This window comes from Anguilla anguilla, chromosome 14 (genome assembly GCF_013347855.1).
Source record: "Anguilla anguilla isolate fAngAng1 chromosome 14, fAngAng1.pri, whole genome shotgun sequence".
NCBI classification, from domain to species: domain Eukaryota; kingdom Metazoa; phylum Chordata; class Actinopteri; order Anguilliformes; family Anguillidae; genus Anguilla; species Anguilla anguilla.
In genome coordinates, this window is record NC_049214.1 from 11,097,085 (window position 1) to 11,116,697 (window position 19,613).

General features: G+C 43.2%; 1 protein-coding gene across 1 annotated transcript in view; it reads right to left on the reverse strand.

Moving 5' to 3' along the window:
- Positions 1-13,855: 13,855 nt before the first annotated feature.
- adamts6 (ADAM metallopeptidase with thrombospondin type 1 motif, 6) overlaps positions 13,856-19,613 on the reverse strand; it is a 74,857-nt gene continuing 69,099 nt past the window's right edge. Inside the window, exon 24 of the mRNA XM_035389931.1 lies at positions 13,856-18,688. Coding sequence (XP_035245822.1) covers positions 18,579-18,688 — 110 coding nt within the window. The 3' untranslated portion in view covers positions 13,856-18,578. The remainder of the gene's footprint in view (positions 18,689-19,613) is intronic.

A 19,613-nucleotide genomic window follows, 5' to 3' on the forward strand; every position in this document is an offset into this window, starting at 1 on the left:
TGCCTTCAGCTGTCTAGTAAGGAGTGCTATTGTCGTGCATAATGACAAAGTTGGGTGGGTGGACTACAGACTTACATTAAGCAGATGATTGCTGTAGACGCTTCAGAGGACATGCATGCTGTACTGAAGTGAGACCACTGCAGGGATTACGGGTCTAAATGGACTGAATTTATAAATGGTAAATGGACTGCATTTATATAGCACTTCGACAGGTCCAGGGCGGGGGATCGAACCGGCAACCCTCCGACTGCCAGACAACCGCTCACTTTGGAGGAAAAAGGGAAATAAGAGATATAGAATTAATGTATTGCCACATATGCACTTATTGAAATTGATATACTGTATTATTCATACTGTATATTGTGATCTCAGATCTCTTTCTAACTGTGATCATCTTTCAGGATATGGCACATTTAATTTAACATTCCCAGTATTACAGTAATTCATACACATACATTACACAGTACTAACATAATGACTGGATGAATTTTTTTTTCTTAGCAGATATTGATTCCAAGTGAGGAAATCTTGCCAGTACAGAGTGTACACTTTAAAACCCAGAAAATCACAAACCCCACCTTTGACAGAATTGTCTCTTCTGTTCAGGGGCTTTCTTGCCAAAGCACTCAAGAATAAGTTCTCATTAAACAGTCAAGTGACATCCAGAGTACAGTGTTGGAGACTGTCCCAGGATTCAAATGAAAGGAATCCAAATTCAAACAACAGAGAGTAAGAAAATGCTGTTTCCTTGTCAGTCTTTCAAAGTATAAAGACCTGACTGATCTCAACATGGGCACAGTTAAAGGTAGGTTACAGGTAAATTAAGAGATTTTGGTTATGTAGGAGCTCTGTAGATTATCTTTAATTATATTATTTTTGTTTCTATCTTTGAAATATATTTCTATGACGGGTTACTCTTTTCCTTACTTTTCTCCTATCAGTACATCATGATCTGAAAGTAATATTTCATGTGTTTTTTACCCCTCTTATCTTCATTGCTACCACCTGAACTCCTCCAGTAATCCTCTCAGGACCTCTTCCACTTAAGTGCCCCTGAGCTCTATCCTCAGTCCATTCCTGTTTTCTGTGCATACTGTACATAGCTTCTATATCTTCTTGTCACTGAAATGCAATAGTGCGCTGCTACTAATGCACATTCCTTTCCGTGTCCATAAAATAATCTATGAGCCTGAAAAATGTATAGGTTAATTAAGGCACCTGGATAGTTGTAAATCCCGGTTTGAGTAGGAAGTGTGTGGGAGGTAAGCCCTTGTTTTAACTAATTAAAAGGGTCTGGTGCTTATTGATTTACGTTTACCAGGAAGCGAAAAATGAATCACCTACTCATCCTGTCTGTGCCTGGTGCCTTGATGTAATTATCCTGCTGCTTTCCAAAAACGTGTAAAGCAATGTGCTTGAAGGTCAGTTTCCAAATGGCTGAGAGCTTTGAAATGGCCAGAAGCAGTTGAGAATAATGCCTCTAGCTCCACTTTACAGCCTTACATGGTCACGTTCATTAAGCACCACTTCATTTTAGTCTCATTGTGTTTATGTTATCGAATGTGTGTTTCTTGAAAATGGGAAAATTCTTTATTCCGTCAACTTATTTACATATAATATTCCAATATTAATAAATGCATGTGTGAGATTCTGAATAGTTAGAAAGGAAATAAAAAATGGGACAGAGCTAAAAAGTGAAAAAGATGAGAATTGCATTTTGAAAAACATAAGTAGTAACCACACAATTTTACTCACTGTTCCTCTTATCCTGATTTTCAGATTTTCAGAACAGTCATTGTGCTGCACTTTGGTACAGGCAGACTACAGGCTTCCAAAACAGACCTGTGGAGTCCCTGCAGCCAGAGATTGTTTGATAAGAAATACATCAGCAGGATCAGGTACTGTACAATGGATGACGGCATTAGTAACGTTACTGACGCCATTCAGTAGCTAGCTTAGCATTTTATGACATCTGTTGCACATTGTGGCTCAGGTCCTAACCTGATAAAATGTGATGCCATTCTTCTGTTGTAAAATGTTTCAGTGCCAAAAGTGGAACATACATAATGTCAAAACCACTTATTAGCTGGATGAATATTAGTTGTCATGCCTCCTGACTCACTTTACATCGAGGCAGACAAGTTTTCTTTAATGCATAAAGAAGAGAAAATGGAAATAAAAATGTACAATCATTATCTCAGTTTAAATAGTGCCCTTAATGAAGTTCCCAACTGACTACCCATAATCCATAGCGCAGCCATTCACAGGGAATGGAAGAATTGCTAATTGTTGCTACCATTCACTTCTATGAGCGTTACGGCTAATGCAGTGCACTGAGGTGAGGGCAGTCCTGCTGACTAAACCCCTCCCCATCTGAGCCAAACTCTGGCCAATCATGTGTGGCCCTGTGGACCTACCAGCCATGTGCAGCACTAGTTCAGTAATTTTACACTGGTACATTTGCTTCGAGTAGTAACTATCTGAAACGAGATGTGCAGAGGATGTGTATTTGCAGGTCATAATCTACAGATAAATTCAAGTTATGTTCCTAGTAACTAATGGGGTTCATGCTACATTTTACATATATGAAAATGCACTGGAGACAGCAGATTTTAAGAGTATAGTTCACATGTCTCACATACTATAGGGCCATCAGCTTGCCTACATCTTGGCTTCCACACCATGCTTCATGGGATTTTATCCAGATACATAGTGTTACATTTGCCACCAGCGATCTGTCTTAAATGTAAACAAATTGGAAAAGAACATGATAAACCATTGGCTTTTAAACTAATAAATTATTAAAACAATAATACAATGAAATGTTATTACTATACTGCTATAAATTCACTTGTCATTTGTGCACAGAAGAACATTGACAAAGCAGACCATGTACACAAACATTGAAATTTTTTAACATTTATAAACATTATCCATGGATGCAGTTGCAGTGCAATTAATTGTAGTTGTGACAATAAATTACAGATAAACAAAATGTAAAAAAAATTCCCAAAATTGCTCCAGTACGTTTTTTATGAACTGTGCTTACTAGCACATCTCAAGAGATGCTAAGAGCTGGTGCAGAAGACAGCTGTGGAATCAATTCAGCTTGTCTGCTTTTCAGATATCTTGGAAAGCACACATATACATACACATTTCTCTCTCTCTCTCGCTCTCTCTCTCTCTCTTTCTCTCTCAGCCTCTTGTTTGAAATCAATTAGCATGCGGTCTGCCGCATGGATCTGTGTTTGGATGGGTGGATGTTGCGTGTGAAATGTAATTGGCAGTAAAGGGCTGGTATGGCATTATGCTGAGAGAGGGAGAGTGGGGTTTTGGGTAGTCTTGGCCACTGGTGGTCTGGCACAGACACGCCCCTGATGTGGAGTTCCGTGGGCGAGGTCTTTCCGGCAGTCCACACTGCGGTGGTGGGACCTGTTCAGCGGACGTCTGCTTTTGTGAGAGGGCAGGAAGTAAAAAAGGCCCCGATGAGCAGGACTACTTAAATCACCAGACAGAATTCCAGTGAGACGGGCGGGTAGGTGTACACAAAGGTTAGGAAAGTCAAATCGCGAATGGAAAATGACAAGCAGTATGCTGCAAGTTTCGTCTCACTGTTTCTTGAATTAAAATATTTTTGAGATCTTTGTATATTTTTTGTGTGCCTTTTTAGATTTACTTTCAATCCCTTCCATCGGAACCACCAAAATTTTAATTTTACAATTGCATGAGTAGACTAGTGTGTTGAAATTCACCATCACGTTTATATAAAATATATTTTATCACCAAAAACATGATCCATTCTTGTCAATTCTGCATGACTGAGATGTCATTGAATATACTTGTCATTTGTAAGGATATCTGACAGCCTGAAACAGCCTAAACGACTTGTTTTCACCCTACAATGTCCTGTGCTGCGAGCAACTGACAGAGAAGGCCATTGCTAGGCAAAAGCAAACAAGTTAAGATGTTTTGTAAGCTTGCTTGTTCTATTGAAAAGATGTAATAAGAGATGGTGGGTCCAGCCAACACTCACTGCAGCAATCCCTGGCTTTCCTGCTAACTGCCTCTGATGGTGCACTTAATTTACTCTGTGGAAGATAAATCCACAAGGAGCCTCAACAGCCCTCTCTGAGATCATCAGAGGTCATCAGTTGTGTCATACATGCAATGACAACAATGCGTGTAATACATGTGTATTTTGTTTTCTGGAAAGTGGAGGACGTAAGAGTGCGTGTGTGTTTTTCTTGGTGGGTGGGTGTGTGTGTGTGTGTGTGTTCAGGTGTGCATGCATTAGGGTGCACACGTGCCTAAGTGTGCATGCGCCCGCGTGTGCGCGCGTGTATATGCGCGTTACCGAAACGGGGGGCTGGATTCCTCCGTGAACCTTTGACTGCAACGATAGTTCTCACAGCCCTGCCGGTGCAGTGCAGTGGAGATTACAATCTGAGGTATGCAATCTGCGCAGTTCATATGCAATGGCCAAGGCCTCAGGACAGGACGGGACATAAAACAAGATTGATGGTCAGGAAACAAATGGCTTCTTATCTACTATTGGCTGTCACGGAAACACACCTTAATTTGTACGTACCGTACCTTTTCTTTTTTCCCCACGCATTTTTGTTCATGTTCGCTCAGGTACGTTGAGGCAAAGTCTCGCTGTATTCATGTCCTGTCTGAGACTCTCTTCTTATAAGTGTATCCTGTGGCAGTGCAACTTCATAAAGCCTCACCCCGCAAAAAAATTGAACGTTTGAGTTCCCACTGCTTTGAAGGATATTTATTGGGCATTTTTTTCCATACCCTAATTGTTTCATGGATGCTTCTTCATTTTACCATTTCTAGTTGGGGTGGTGACCACAACTGAAGTTTAATGCATTAAAATAATATAAATCTACCACAATAAAATAATACTTAATTTTACAATAATTAGTTTTACCCTAAATAATTTCAATATTTCTGCGTTGTGCAAAAACCTTCACAATATTTCTAAATACACTATTTATACAATACATAGAATTTCCTCAAATCATTTCTTTTATTGCCCATCCGAAAATACTTTCAGATTTCAGTTTTGATGCCATTTCAATACATTCTTTAATAACCTGAGTCTACGTGTGTGTGTGTGTCTCCTCCAATAAAAGATATGGAAAGAGTTATAAGAAAGAACTAGAACATGAATGATATAGAAATAGCAGAATATCAGCAGAAATGAGTTTGCCAGAAGGTGTACTTGCCAATGAGATTTGACTCCTTGCTTGTGTGTATTGTTTCCATACTTACTCCCACATCTCATCACCAACATTCTGCCATCCACCCCTGGAATAGTTTTACTGTAACGTGATACTACTGGAGAGGGAGAGAGGAATGAAGAATACTAACCCACTTACCCCAAGAGACATCCACAAGGCAATAGCTTGTTTTTTTATTTTGATAAAATAATAATCGTTGCACTTATGTCTCTGCAGTCCTTTTTGGTGTCTTTATATTTATCAAGACAGAATAGATAAAATCCTCAGTGTAAAATCGTGGAATAGAATACCTTTTATCCAGTGTGGACTTTGTCAATTGTTGTAACTGTATTAACACCGAAGATTCTACTGTCTTATGATGAATGTAAATGAATCATAGTTTAAATGCAATGGAAATAAATCATAGGAATGCCATTGCCATCCTGAAGAAAATCAATGGCAGATGTGGTTTCATACAGGTGGGTGAGAAGTACCAGGAAGATGGGCAAAAGGTATAAAATGCATTAAGAGCAGGTTGCCCATTTTTTTGCAGTTCATTTGGTATGTGAATGAGTTATTTAAATTTTATATTTGAAATTGGAAATACTTTCACTTATAATTTCAAGAGACATTGAACAAGTTTTAAATAGCTAGTGTGAATTTCTAAATTATTTTACATTTTTAAACGATTTTTAAACGTTTATAATTTGCATTGAATTTTGCTTTTGAAAAGTCATAAATTGTTTTCAGTTAAAGGGCTTTTTAGTACCCATTAACCATCTATAAAGGGCCTTTGTTTTTTCTAAAATGCCAGGAAATATGATTTTTAGTTTGTTGTTTTTTATTGAATTGATATAACAAACTCGGGCTGCCCTTTAACCACCAGATCTAGATCTCCAAGAAAATTGTGAAAGATCAGAGATCGATAGATAGGGTTTTCGGCCCTGTTTCAATATTAGCAGCACAGCTGAACTGTGATCTTATTATTCCAGTCTTGTTTGACCTGTGACCATGTACGTACCCCGAATGAGTGGATCAGAACATGTATTCCCATTGGCTGCTTGTTTTCGTAACAGCCATTTGGTGGTCGACCATATGTCATCACCATGCGGGATTTGGAGAGAGTGTGGCAGGTCGCAGAGACACGGATGGAAAACTGTGGGGTGCTGTGCGCATGGAAACATGGGAAGAAAACCCATATGGTAATAGGGTCAACTCTTTTTCTGGTGGATGCTACGTCAAGTCTAATAACTCTCATAAACAAAGGCGATCAGCCTCAGGTGGTCTTGTCTTGTCCCCTATTCAACTTTTGAATAAATCTATAAATTTGTGTTTAGTTTTATTTCGTCTCTGCAAGTTAAACTGATGCTATAATGGCCAAGTGCGGAGCTTCAGGAAGGAAGGAGTTATGTCTTCATCTTTCTCTCCTCTTCCGTTTCTCATTGTCTGCTGTTTTCATCAAGCAAGGCACACGGAAGTGGAAAAATAGATGCATTGTTAATCATTTGTGGAAAAGATGCGCTTGCCAAGAGCCCTGACCCCCCTCCCCATTATCCAGCGTGGGCAGCCTGCTTTTCCCCGGATAGCTTCACTTTCCTTATCCACGCTCTCTTTCTGATGCTGTTTGCTTTGAGATAAAACTGCAAGCCTGCTCGACCTTCTTAGGCTTGTCTCCATTTGTATCCATGCTTGCTGGCAGCATTCCATCGCTCTAAGTGATTGGCTATTGATTCTCTACCTACTTAATCTACTTACCTGCCCGTCCTCCACGAAACGCCAGAGGACATGGTGTCCACTAAAAGCCAACCACCAACCCCCCCTCCAAAGGTGACATTGTCTCTTATTGCACTGAGTAGCAGAACAGAAATGGAGAAATGTATCTGTGTGTATGTATGTACCTATGTATGTGTATGAGTGTGTCTCTATAAATCTATATGAGAAAACTAGTGAAAATATTGTAACATAAACATATTTTTAATCAAATAATTGGAAGAGTGCAAATTGCAACATTTAAATTAATATGAAAGCTGCAAGATAATAATCAATTGGGCTTGTTTTAGACATTTGAACATTACAGGTCAGTTGTGGCACTGGCTCCAGTCTCTGGAGCTGCGCCATTATGGAACCTTTAAGATCAATGTGTCAGAGACGCTGCTGGGTAGCTCGTCCTGCAGAGGCACTGTTCCAGCGCGAGGAATCCGAGCTCACGGGCTGTTTTCTCAAGGCGCACTTGAGGCTTCCTCCATCCTCCTCCTCCATGGCTGCGCAAAAGCTGAACTTGTGGACTGCCGTCTGAAAAGAAGCAGAAGCCTGACATCACTTGTTTTGGAGGAGAGAACGTGCCTGTCTGCACTCTCCAGAATTCAAAGTGCAGTCGCAGCCTGTGAATGCGACTGGGTGTTCTAAACTGGGGGAAGGGGAAAAATGCATTACAAATATATTAGATGTAGGCCTCACTTCATCCATCCATCCATCCATCCATTAGCTATACCCACTTATTCTGGTCAGGGTCGCAGGGGGTGCTGGGGCCTATCCCAGCATGCATTAGGCAAGAGGCAGGAATACACCCAGGACAAGTCGCCAATCTTTCGCAGGGCCCTCATTTCAATCTTATGCAATATACTTGGTCCATACCTTTGATTTACAAAATAAATTCAACCCCGTGTTCCTTCAGCTGAACTTCTAAACTCATAATGCTTCGTAAAGGAGAAAAGTAAAATTATCTTGGAGAAAAGTTGTTCAAATTCATTGTGATTACGCTGGATGGTGGCCGTACTTTTGTCCGTGAACACTGGTAAGTGGTGCGAAGCTTGAGTTATAAACTGCAGGCTCACAGTGAATGATTGCTATCCTGTCCCAGCATTGATAAGGGAAGAGCCGAAGCTATTCCATATCGGAGATGTGCCTTTTGAAAAGCTCTTGAGTTCTTGGCTCTTGTGAAATATGCTTACTAGCAACATGGGGCGAAGCAGATGCTGTCCTTGCTTGTCAGCTTACACCTGGCTCAGCAGTTCTCCTTTGATCTTTTCATAGGTAGCACAATACCTCACCCTGTGGTGGTGCTGGTGCTGGTGTTTTTACATTACATTACATTACATTCATTTGGCAGACGCTTTTATCCAAAGCGACGTACAAAAGTGCATTTTCATGATCGTAGACAACTGCTGAACACGGGTTCAGTAAGGTACAATTACTTATTTTGTACAGCTATTTCTAGCCGTGTTTTTGTGTGTGTGTGTGTGTGTGTGTGTGTGTATGGTGGAGGGGTGTTGAGGGGTACATCGGTGAGGTGAACTCAGGAGAAGGATCCTGAAAGGACCACACCAGATAGCATGGCCCAGGCCAGAGCGTCTTTCAGTCACACCTCCCGTATCAGTGCGGGGTGTCCGGAGACGCCATCGAGGCCTGTTCGCTGGAGCTTGTTTTGCTCACGTTAGAGAAAGGCGCAGCACTTCAGACACTCGTCGGCAACAAGGAGGTATCACAGCTCCACGGTGGGAATCCCCCCCCCCCCCCCCAGTGCCTCCCTCGATTCCCCGCTGAGATGTTTGTCATTGGAGTTATCCTTCACACCAGCAGTCGGGCAGAGAATAAAGCAGCTCCGGTTAGCCGCATCTGGGCCTGCTTAGCCTCCAACAGCTTCTCCTTCCACTTATCTACCGAACCCTCATGGAGCAGAGAGCAATTTCCTCCTTCTCAACAGCTAGGCAGATGCCTTTTCCCCTCTCTTCTATCTGCTATCTGTCACAGCATCTCTTAAGAGTGTTAAAACAGCGCTCCGGGCTTTGCAGGGCCCCGAGCGATGTAGATTGAAACCAGTCCTGAAGTCTTTATCTGGGAATGGCGACTCCAACCCCAGCAACTGTCCCGCAGTTTCGATTGTGCTCGTTCCAACGAGGCCAAAGAATTTAGGAATTTGACGCATTCGTGTTTGCGTGTGTGTATGTGTCTGTGTGTGTGGGGCAGGGGGTTGATGGCTGTGTGTGCTCTAGGCTGTGTGTATGTGGTTTGTGATTGATCAAATAGTTTATTCAGATGTCTCCTTTCAAGCTGCTGACTGATGTCTTCTTGCTACTGGATTCAGGTTAGGTTATTTTCTGAGGTAATGGAAAATGTACACATTCCTCTCTGGTCTTAAAAATGAATTTTATCATGGTTTAACTGCCATCATAAGCCAGTTTTAATGGGCCTGTTTATCTGTCCGTTTAAAGTAGAGGACCCTGACTAGAGAGGCCTGCTCTGGTTCTCATCCCTTCCACCTTTCTTATCAGGAAAGCCTGCGATCTTGTCACAAGTTATCGTTTCACACAAGTCTTGGCATATATCCTCAAATCCAGGCCATCTAAATGCACATTAAGAAAATTAGCTCATTAATCAATCAATTTGATTAATTGCCAATAGCTCACTTTAGAGAGTAGTAACTGTACAAATGATAAAATAAACATGCATTATGTGTGCACATACATTATGTAATCCCCTGCAGTCACCTTTTTTCCTAAATTATCCAGTACTATATATATATATATATATACTTATATCAGTACTGTTTCTAACTTCTGATTGGGTGTGCAGCCATGGGTTGAAACAGCTAGTTTCTCTGATGCAGCGTACTGCCGGTTGATTTAATTAGCTGTATTGATGTGACGAGAAGCGCTTTGTCATTGGAATGCATAACACGCAATTCCTCGCGCCCACACCCGCCAGCAACCCCCTTCCCCCCCCATACCCGGGTTGAGTCGACCACACTGGGTGACACCAACCCTAGTGACGCCACTGCGTTGCCAAGTTGCCAACATATTATTTCTACCAGCCCACCCTAATATAGCAGGCTAAAACCGGCCCTGATTATCTGTCTGCTGGATGTCAGGCTTATTAGGTTCTCAGAAGTGCTCAATGTGTTCATCCACGTACTGCAGCGTCCCGTAGGCTGGCCTTTCCATTGCCACTGGCCTGGACAATTTAAGAGCCTAATTTCCGACAACACATTGACACATAAGAGAATGAAACTAATTGTTTAATATCCCAAAATAAAAAAAATCCTTCTCTGTGTTCTCCTACTCTGCATTCGTTAGCAGGTGAAGGCGTACGGATCACAGATGTTAGAGACATCAATCCGGCTGGCACTCAGACTTTTCCTGAATGCATGTGACAAAATGTGGTGAAAATCTTGAAATAATTTAAAACAGCATTTACCCTCCTGCTTCAAAGTCATAATGAATGCAAAGGCAAATCTGCACGCTTTCTTGAAGCATTATTTTTACTTGCATAATGGAAACATTAAACCATTTATTTTATGATCATAAATTCCTAGTAGACCACAAATTATGTAAATTCAGTGTTCAGTGAGTTTTAAGAACTCACGTTTTCTGGCAGTGACCTTCATTGGTCAAGTCCCCCTTGAAAAGAGATGGCTATCCCAATACGGTGTTTTGTCCCAGGATAAATAAAGGATTAATAAAATAAAATCAAGTGACATCAGATGTTACATCATCACAGCTGGGAAAAAAGCTGCAGGAGAGCTCATAAAAGGGTGTAAAAAAGAGCATTTGGATAACTAGTTCCTATTTTATATGGATTAAGAGGTCATTTGATTTATGACTGTGTTAAACACCCCCCAAACCTCATGTGAAGAAAAACAGAAATTTGGCAAACAAAATCACTCTTTGCACAAGACTATGAACATATAAACAATGTCAACTGGACCCCCTCCTAAATTAGATCACATTCAGAGAGACTGTCCTCAGGCAAAGCAGTGAACCACAAACTCCACTCTGTAATCAGAAACTTGCGGACCGCAAGCATCTGTTTATGCGCATGTGAATCGTCAAGCCTGACCCTGCCGTGGCGTGTGACTTTGATCGCACGGCTTGGTGTAACTTCACGCAGAGGCAGGTGAGAAACTCTGTTTCTGGCGCTAACGCTAAAAGAGATTCTTTTCACTGCTTCGGTTCCACTTCTCGAATGGCCTCCCCCCGCTGCGGCAGCTTAGGCTGGTCTTCTGCTGATTATAAACAAACATTCAAAGGCACAAATTAATCCAGTACGCTTAGCAATCCTTGTGATTATTTCTGAATGTCCAACAAAGTGCTCCACTTTTGATTCGGCCAAAACATCATACTCTCCTCCAAAGCACATTTTTATCAGCCACCACTTTTTATTTTGCAATCTGCCTGCCGTATTAAAGGAATGTACATCAAGGGCAGCTGCCTGATTGACCAAAGGACCCAGTGAACAATTGTGGCCAATCCTGTCAATGGAAGCCCTCCTGGATGATTCCATGGGAAATTACGTGCCACTGATCTGGGCCAAGAAAGTGGTTAATAAGTTGCTTAAGCAGAGGTGATCCACAGTTTTGCAAGCCATATGTAAATTGCATCACGTGGATACTGTATGCTCAGAATTTTAAATTCCGCGATGTTGTGTCCCAGGACTGGGTGTTATGCATGCTGTCCCCACTGCCAGCCGCAGTCGGTACTGGTGGAGTTAGGATTCAGCGCCCAACTGTGGAGTGCATCACGATGCTGAAACGGAGCTTTAGCAGGGTGACCCACCAGGCAGCCCCCTTCCGTGGCAGCTGTTTCACAAGGGATCCTGTTCCCTCACTGCAAACATAAGAGCATTCATGGCCACCTATAGGTCCCGCAGATAACAATTGTAAGGGGCTGTTTTTTGGGGTTCGGGGATGGGTGGTCAGAACTTCGTGTGTCCTGGGTTTCCTCGATGGCAGCGACTGAAGCCCGGAGAGCCGAGGCATGCGAGTGGCAGGAAAGGCGGTAGACGGATCGGAGAACAGCTGCCGAGGCGCATGGCGCTTAACCTCCTCACCTTTTTAAGGAACTTCCCCGCTTCCTCCCGGCTGTGGAGCTAATGTAATCAAAGCCCCAGCGGCGGAGCTAGACAGAAGCTGCGCCAGACGCTCAGGTATTCTAAACTGGTTACATTAGACAAAACAGAACTGCTGGTATCTGTAACCCAAACCCCTGCATTAGCATGTAGGGGTCATGTTCCAAAGCCAAGTGGGGTAGATAATGTTTATTTAGAATTCATTACTCAGGAGCTGGAGTGAAACCTTTTCTATTTCCAAGTGCAGTGGGGCGGTGCACGCAGGCTGGAGATCCTTGTGGCCAGACCCAACTCCATACCGTTCTTCTGAAAGCTCTGTCTGACGCTTCCTATTCCATTACACAAGGGGGTAGTTTGAAGTAATCCTTTTTTTCATTCGCTCGTAACAGTGAGAGCTGTCAACGTTATTCATTCAAAAAAAAAACATTAAACAAAATGTTAAATATTCAAAGCTAAGATGAAAATATGCTATCTCGTGTGGTCTTGGAAACCAGTCACTGGAGGTAAAAAAAAAAAAAAGAAAAGAAGTGAATAGCTAACTGATGGTGGGTAGTACAGGCCACAGGAATTCTGACCCTGCTATAAACTGATGTGTCATCATTCCAGAGGTGAGGAGCTTGGCTGGTGGGGCTGCAGCCTGCCAGTCTGTGGTTGTCCCTCTGGACCATGGGACAGAATTGGCAGACAAGCGATCTGATTCGCTGCCCTCTCTGCTCCTCAGCAGGGGGCCGGGACCACCTGCACTATATTAGTGCTGCTCCGCGCAGCACAGTAACGTCTGTGAATGGAAACTGCTTTACTCACTAAAGGCGTGAAGTTAGCTGCTCAGAGAGTGCACTCTTTATCCTGAAATGCTATCGAGTTCCAGTCCATGAACGCAGAACCCTTGATTGCTGCTGATGCACCTACATTCTTTACTGTGTGAGCACTAAAGGGCTACTATTAAACCTCATTTTTGAGTTAATATGGTGACACAAAAACACTGAAGCTGTATTAGTAGTTTTACAATTCATCCCACGATTTGATGTTTAAACTTCAAGAAAGAGTACATCATTGAAATATATTAGCAAGACGCAAGATCCCATCTCAGTGTGTACTTCTAATTTTTAGAATATAAATCTAAACCCAGCATACATGTTTATCAGATACAGTACACACAATTGAGACAACTTGCAGTACTACTGTTGTAGGCCTAGTTACACAGTAATTACAATGTTATAACAGGTGCATTGCCTTGAACATATACACTATTGTCAGATAAGGCCAGTTCAGGCTGATCATTGGTAAGCATTTCCCCCGCAGATAACAAGTTTAATTTCATACTTTCTCATTAATGAAACCAACGTCAAATAATCACAGCACAGAAGTCTTCCGCTTCTGAAAGCTGACATCCAGAGAAGAGAGAACACATCTGATGAACAGCCCCCTCACGAATTCAACGTGCGGTTTGCTGTGGACATCCTCCGTGCCGAGGGAAGTGGGCCATGGCTGACACATTAGCATTATCGTTTCTTTCCTGAAAGGTAAAAGCACTATCGAGCTGTCACATGCAGAGGGAGGGGAACCCAGGCTGGGTGTACTCATATACGGGTTGTTAATACTAAGATCCTGCTCTGACCCACCACCATCAGGGCAAGTAGAGGGCAGAGAGGTGTTGCACAACTGACAAGCGGCAGTTTGTTTCTTTTTTTTTACAAGATTAAGACAAATAACCTCGGCACGCTCAAGCACACTCCTCCCCACGCAGGAGTGTGTTTTAAATAAATAAGTCAGCTGACACATCGTCTCTTTAGAAGCTGCTCTCTTTATTGTCCTAATATATCTAAAAACAGGTTGGTGTGTGTGTATGTGTGTGTGCATACATGTATGTGTGTGTGTGTATATGTGTGTATGTGTGTGTGTGTGCGTGTGTATGTGGGAGAGTAAGCCTACTGAGGCAAGGCTAAGGGAGCACACCCTGACAGAAAAGCAACGTGCTGGCGGTGCGCAATAGACGGGCCTTAACAAACTAAGGACCCGGCAGCCTCCTGCAGCCAAGATGGGGGACTGGTCGTCCTTCACAGCAGTTCAGGAAAAGTGCCGGGAACAACAGGAGAACCTGTTTATGGCCTTTGTTGACCTCTCCAAAGCCTTCGACACTGTTCAGAGAGAACTTGTGTGGGACGTCCTCCTCAGGTTTGGCTGCCCCAACAAATTTGTCAGCATCCTCTGCCAGTTTCACGATGGAATGACTGCTCGGGTGACCCTAAGAGGACAAGAGTCTGCCCCTTTCCCTGTACATACAGGGGTCAAGCAGGGGTATGTGCTAGCACCGGTGCTCTTTAACACCTTCCACCTATGTGTCACCCAGCTTCTCCACAAGGAGATTGAGGACAGTAGCGGTGTGGCAGTGGACTTCAGGCTAGACAGCAACCTCTTCAATATTAGGAGGCTCCAAGCAACCACCAAATTGCATAGAGAAAGGGTCCTTGAGCTGCAGTATGCAGATGACTGCGCTCTTGTGTCTCACACTCCACAAGACCTCCAGTCTGTCCTTGCGGCAGCAGTGAGAGCATACAGCAGGATGGGACTGACCATCAACACCACCAAAACGGAAGTAGTCTGCCAATGGAGTGTCAACATCCCACCCACACCATCAGCCTTCACTGTTGCTGATGAACAACTGTCAGTAGTTCCATCGTTCAGATATCTGGGGAGTATTCTCTCTGAAGACCACAGCATTGACAATGAGGTCCAGAACCGAATTAAACAAGCATCAGCTGCCTTTGGGAGACTCCGGCACCGGGTCTTTCAAAAGAAGAACCTACATCCCAACACGAAGGTCTGCATCTACCAAGCCATCTGCATCACCACCCTCCTTTACAGCTGCGATGCTTGGGTGACTTACAGCCGCCACATCAAGTCCCTGGAGCACTTCCACATACACTGCCTTCAGCGCATCCTGGGAATTACCTGGCATGATCGTGTGCCTCACTCTGAAATACTCACAAAGACCAACTGCAGAAGTATTGAGGCTATGATCACCCAGCACCAGCTACAATGGCTGGGGCATGTGATAAGGATGCCCCCAAATCGGCTGCCTCGCAGAGTGCTATATGGTCAGCTACACCAAGGACGACGCTCAGCAGGAGGGCAGAGGAAGCGCTACAAGGACCGGCTGAAAACCGCATTAAGGAAGTGCAAAATCAGACCCTAGGACCTGGAGGATGTTGCTGACCGTAACAACTGGCGGCAGCTGTGCCCGGATGGGATCTGCCTGCTGGAGGAGGAAAGGACAGCCAGGAGACAGCAAAGGAGACTCAGATGGAACACACCCATGGTTGCCACTACCACTACCACCACATATACATGTCCTACCTGCAATAGGACTTGTGGGTCCAGGATAGGACTATTCAGCCATCAAAGAATTCACTGTTATCATTGGATTCGATGGACAACCAAGAGTGAGTGAGAGAGAGAATGTGAGAGAGTGTATGTGAGTGTGTGCGTGATGGGAGAAGGGAGTGTGGGGTGGAAAAGGGTTTCACTGTTTGCATGCAGTGAAATAAATGTAAGACAAGTGAAACATGGCAATAAATTAGCATATAATTTACAATATGAAAAAAATTAGTAACAGTGTACCAACAATAATACTGAATATAAAATATAAGCAACTAAACACAAAAAGTTCCTTTTTTCTGCAGGTAAAGGATAAGAGATTGTGACATTCAGAGATCAGAGTTCACAGCTATGAGCACCAGTTTTACTGTGTGTCTTGGGAGATTGTTTGTTGGGAGGCTCCGTGACCCAATGCCTGTAAACTCGTACTTCAAGCTTCAGGATTTACATGATAACAATTCACGACGCTCAGCACATTGGGCCTGCAGTTGAGTTTGATGCTTACAGACTGTCCTCTCAATTAATGACAATTTATAACACAAAATAAATCGGCTTACATCATATACTGTGGGTGGCTACAAAGTAGCAGCAGCAAATCAGAGTAAAGATGGTGGCATAATAAAAATGCAATTTAGGGATTAGTTGTGGTCCATTATATTTCCTATATGTTTCATCCCATTTTTTTCTTTTTTCCTTTGTTTTTTCATACATATACACAATCCAGTTTATGATATTTGAGTCCCATTTACGTATCTCAGGTGTTGCATTCCCTTTTATTTAACAACCTGATGGCAAGAATATGCATCATACTTTTCTAGTCAAGTCCTGGTATCCAAATGCCATTTTGGATGGGGTGTCATCAAAGAATATATAACATCATTTGGAAAAATGATGGGAGGTCCAGACTGGGAAAGGCAGCTTCAATGGAAACACCCAGTGTGAGGTAAAAAAAAAAAACCAATCGTGAGAGCACAAACACCAGAGGAACTGGATATTCTGACTTGTTCAACTTCAGCCCAGTCACCCCGTCTGGTGTAGTAATGGACTGTTCAAACATGCACCGTTCACTCTGTGAAAGACCCGTTTGGGTCTGGTAGCACCAGGTTTGGGGCGGAGCCTACCTATTGGAGGAGGAGTGTGGTGCGAGAGTTTGTTATAAAAAGCACTACTTGAAAAAAAGCACCATCGACTGCGATACTGCAGTATTACTGTAGCTCTCTCCTGTATGGCTGTACCGGGGGAGGGGGTGGAAGAGCTGGTGGTTTGAAGAGCTGACATTGTCCGGAGGTAGTCTGTGGCAGACCATGATGTGGCGCTCTGGAGATACATGCCCATGTCCGCGGAAGGCAGAGAGAAACGCGGGCCCAACACGTGGACTAAGCCACGCTCAACTGAAAATTGCCAACATGGAGACTCACCAAGTGCAGATGAAACATCCATGATAATGAAATTCAAGAGACGATACAAAGTTCTCTGTGATTACATGCTCTAATATAATAAATATAGCGCCAATGCATTTTACTCTCACGTACAAAAAAAAAGCATTAAAGGCGTTCAGATTCATAAGATCTCTTGCAAATCTGAAGGTGCAAATGAAATTACAATTTACACTGACACACTGCCTTTTACCAAAAGCACCCAACAGTTTGACCTGGTGACACATTTTAAACCTCTGTATATTTCACACTTCAGTCACTTGCAACATACCCTTTCTATTTAATAAAGTTTTTCTTAATTTTTGTAAAAATCTATTTACGTGTAGTCATTGTCCAACCTGAAAGCCTACATACTGGAAGAGTTTGGACACTTTTGTTTGGAGGCCACAGGTTTGGTAAATCGCCAATTATATGAAAGAACTGACTGAAGTTCTCTCACTCCGGTCTCCCAGACAATGGCGGGATTCTTTGGCGGAGGACACGTGACCTTGTGGTGACACAGTCAATCTCAGAGCCTGCTTATTAAAACAGGTGTCCGTGCTGTTTGAACATCTGGAACCCCTTGCTTTAATTCAGTTTTCTCCTCGCAGGGCCTGAGCTCAACGATGAGCCCCCTAACAATAGTCAGCAGCTTTCTTTCTCTTTTTTTCAAGTTCTCTTTTTTTCCATTTTCTGAGGCCCTGTCTCCATCCTGGTGGTCTAATGGCCAGGCTTTCTGAGAAAGTCTGTGTGGTCTAGACACTGATCTAGTGACACTGTCAGGAGGTGGGGGAGGGTCGGCGGAATGTGTAAGAGTTTATCAGTCGGGCACCCCTCTGTTTTAATTTCTCTAGCAAAAAAAAGAACATAAAAATAAACAATATCTCACCACCACCTGTTTTTTAGGCAACTGAAATCAAATATTTCCCTCTTCCGTTTTTGAATAATTCCATATCTAAGTAGCAATGGTTGGTTTTCATTGTTCCAGCACACAAAAAGCTTAACACAGATGCTGCCCCCACCCCCCTGACTGTACATGGTATGGTCTTGGAGTTCACAAATACAAGGAGGGGAAAAATGTGATGGAATACTTTTTACAATAACTCATAATTTTATCAACATTGTATGCATAGGGCATGCTACGTTCACATAGGGCACTCGTGTTATTTTGGGGATTTAGAACTGCTTGTGTGGAAAGTGGAGATCTGTTCACACAATTGTGCAGTGGAACCAAAGCACATCTTTTGATACGACAACCATAGTCTGTCCCTCCATCTATCCATCCAGCCAGCTCTTGGGCAAGTCCCAGACACCAGATCAACCTCCTCTGTTTCCAATGCATGCCTACTTTGCCCCACATGTTTCCCACAGGGCGCATCTCTGAGAATGATGTGTCCAGCACTTTGGATTAAAAATAACAAACCGACAATAATAATAATAATTATTATTATAATAAAAATAATGTCAATGCAATAAAAATCTTCACAGAAAATCACTTCACAGAAGTGAAAATAAAGCAGGAGTGGGTCAGCAGGAGGCTGAGCAGTGGTTTGGGGTTCCACAGGGTTAAAGAAATGCAGGTGCGAGTGGCAGGTTCTCTTCCCTCCTTTTGTGACTCCTCTCGTCCACCGACGCCATTTTCACTCTCTGGCCCTTTCTTTCTCTCTATCTCTCTCGGTTGCTCGCTCAGACTTGGCCTCTCTCTCTCCACGGGTCAGTGTCCTTGGCATGTCTTGCAGCACATCTGTCTGAAGTACGCACGACTGCAGAACTTGAACTTCAGCACCAGTGGGCAGTAGGCCACCTTGTTTACATCTTTGCATTCTGGGGGCAAGAGAGGAGAGAGAACGAGTTAGAAACTGGATAAAGGAATAACAGTTTCTGATTTTTCAAGAAAAAGAAAAAGCTGAAAACACGTAAATATAAACACATAAAAATACCGCCACCCTCCACCCACAGCTCCCAAACCCAAGTCAGCTCCAGACATCTGCTGCTGCTAGTGCATGGAGACCCTGCAGACTACCAGACTGTGTGCTACAGGACCCAGAGCTGTTGGCTGGAAGCCCGCCGTCCCCAGCCCTGCGCAGACCCCAGTCTCCTGCCCGCAGTTTGACGCTTTCGTACGTAACTGTCCTGGAATCAAGCGTTCGTTTCGCAATCTTTAAATCCGAGCTGATTCAAATTAAGGAATAAGTGGCTAGCCTGTCCCTTGAACAGAGTGCACGGGGTTCAGGAAGCCGATGTGGAGACTGCTGTCTGTGCCGAACCATCTCCAGCATGGCGTTCGCTCTCTGTTGTGGGCTGGGTGTACCTCAGCACACCTCTCTACATTTTTGCCATCACAAAGGCTTCGGCAGAAGACAGCTTATAAAAAAGGCTTTGTTTCGGCCTGTAAGCTTTTGTTTTTTTGTTTTTTTTACCAGTACAGTTCCTCTGTATTTCACAGGCTGAATCTGCAAATGTTTTCTTTTGCACAGAAGTCAGGCACTGGTGTGAAATACTATCTGACTGGATAGTTTCTCTCCTTGCCAGTGAGAATAAGGGTAGTGAAGATACATGCTGACAGTGAGGCACTGCACATTATGCTCCTCCATGTGACGAAGTTCAAATATACCATATCTCCGTGGGACATAAGCCCATATTTAGGCACTGCAGGGCCTACTGTGTGCGCATACTGTAAAACGAGCATCTTTTGTGATCAGATAGCTTAGGATTTAAACAGGGCCATAAAAACAGATCAAACAGCCAT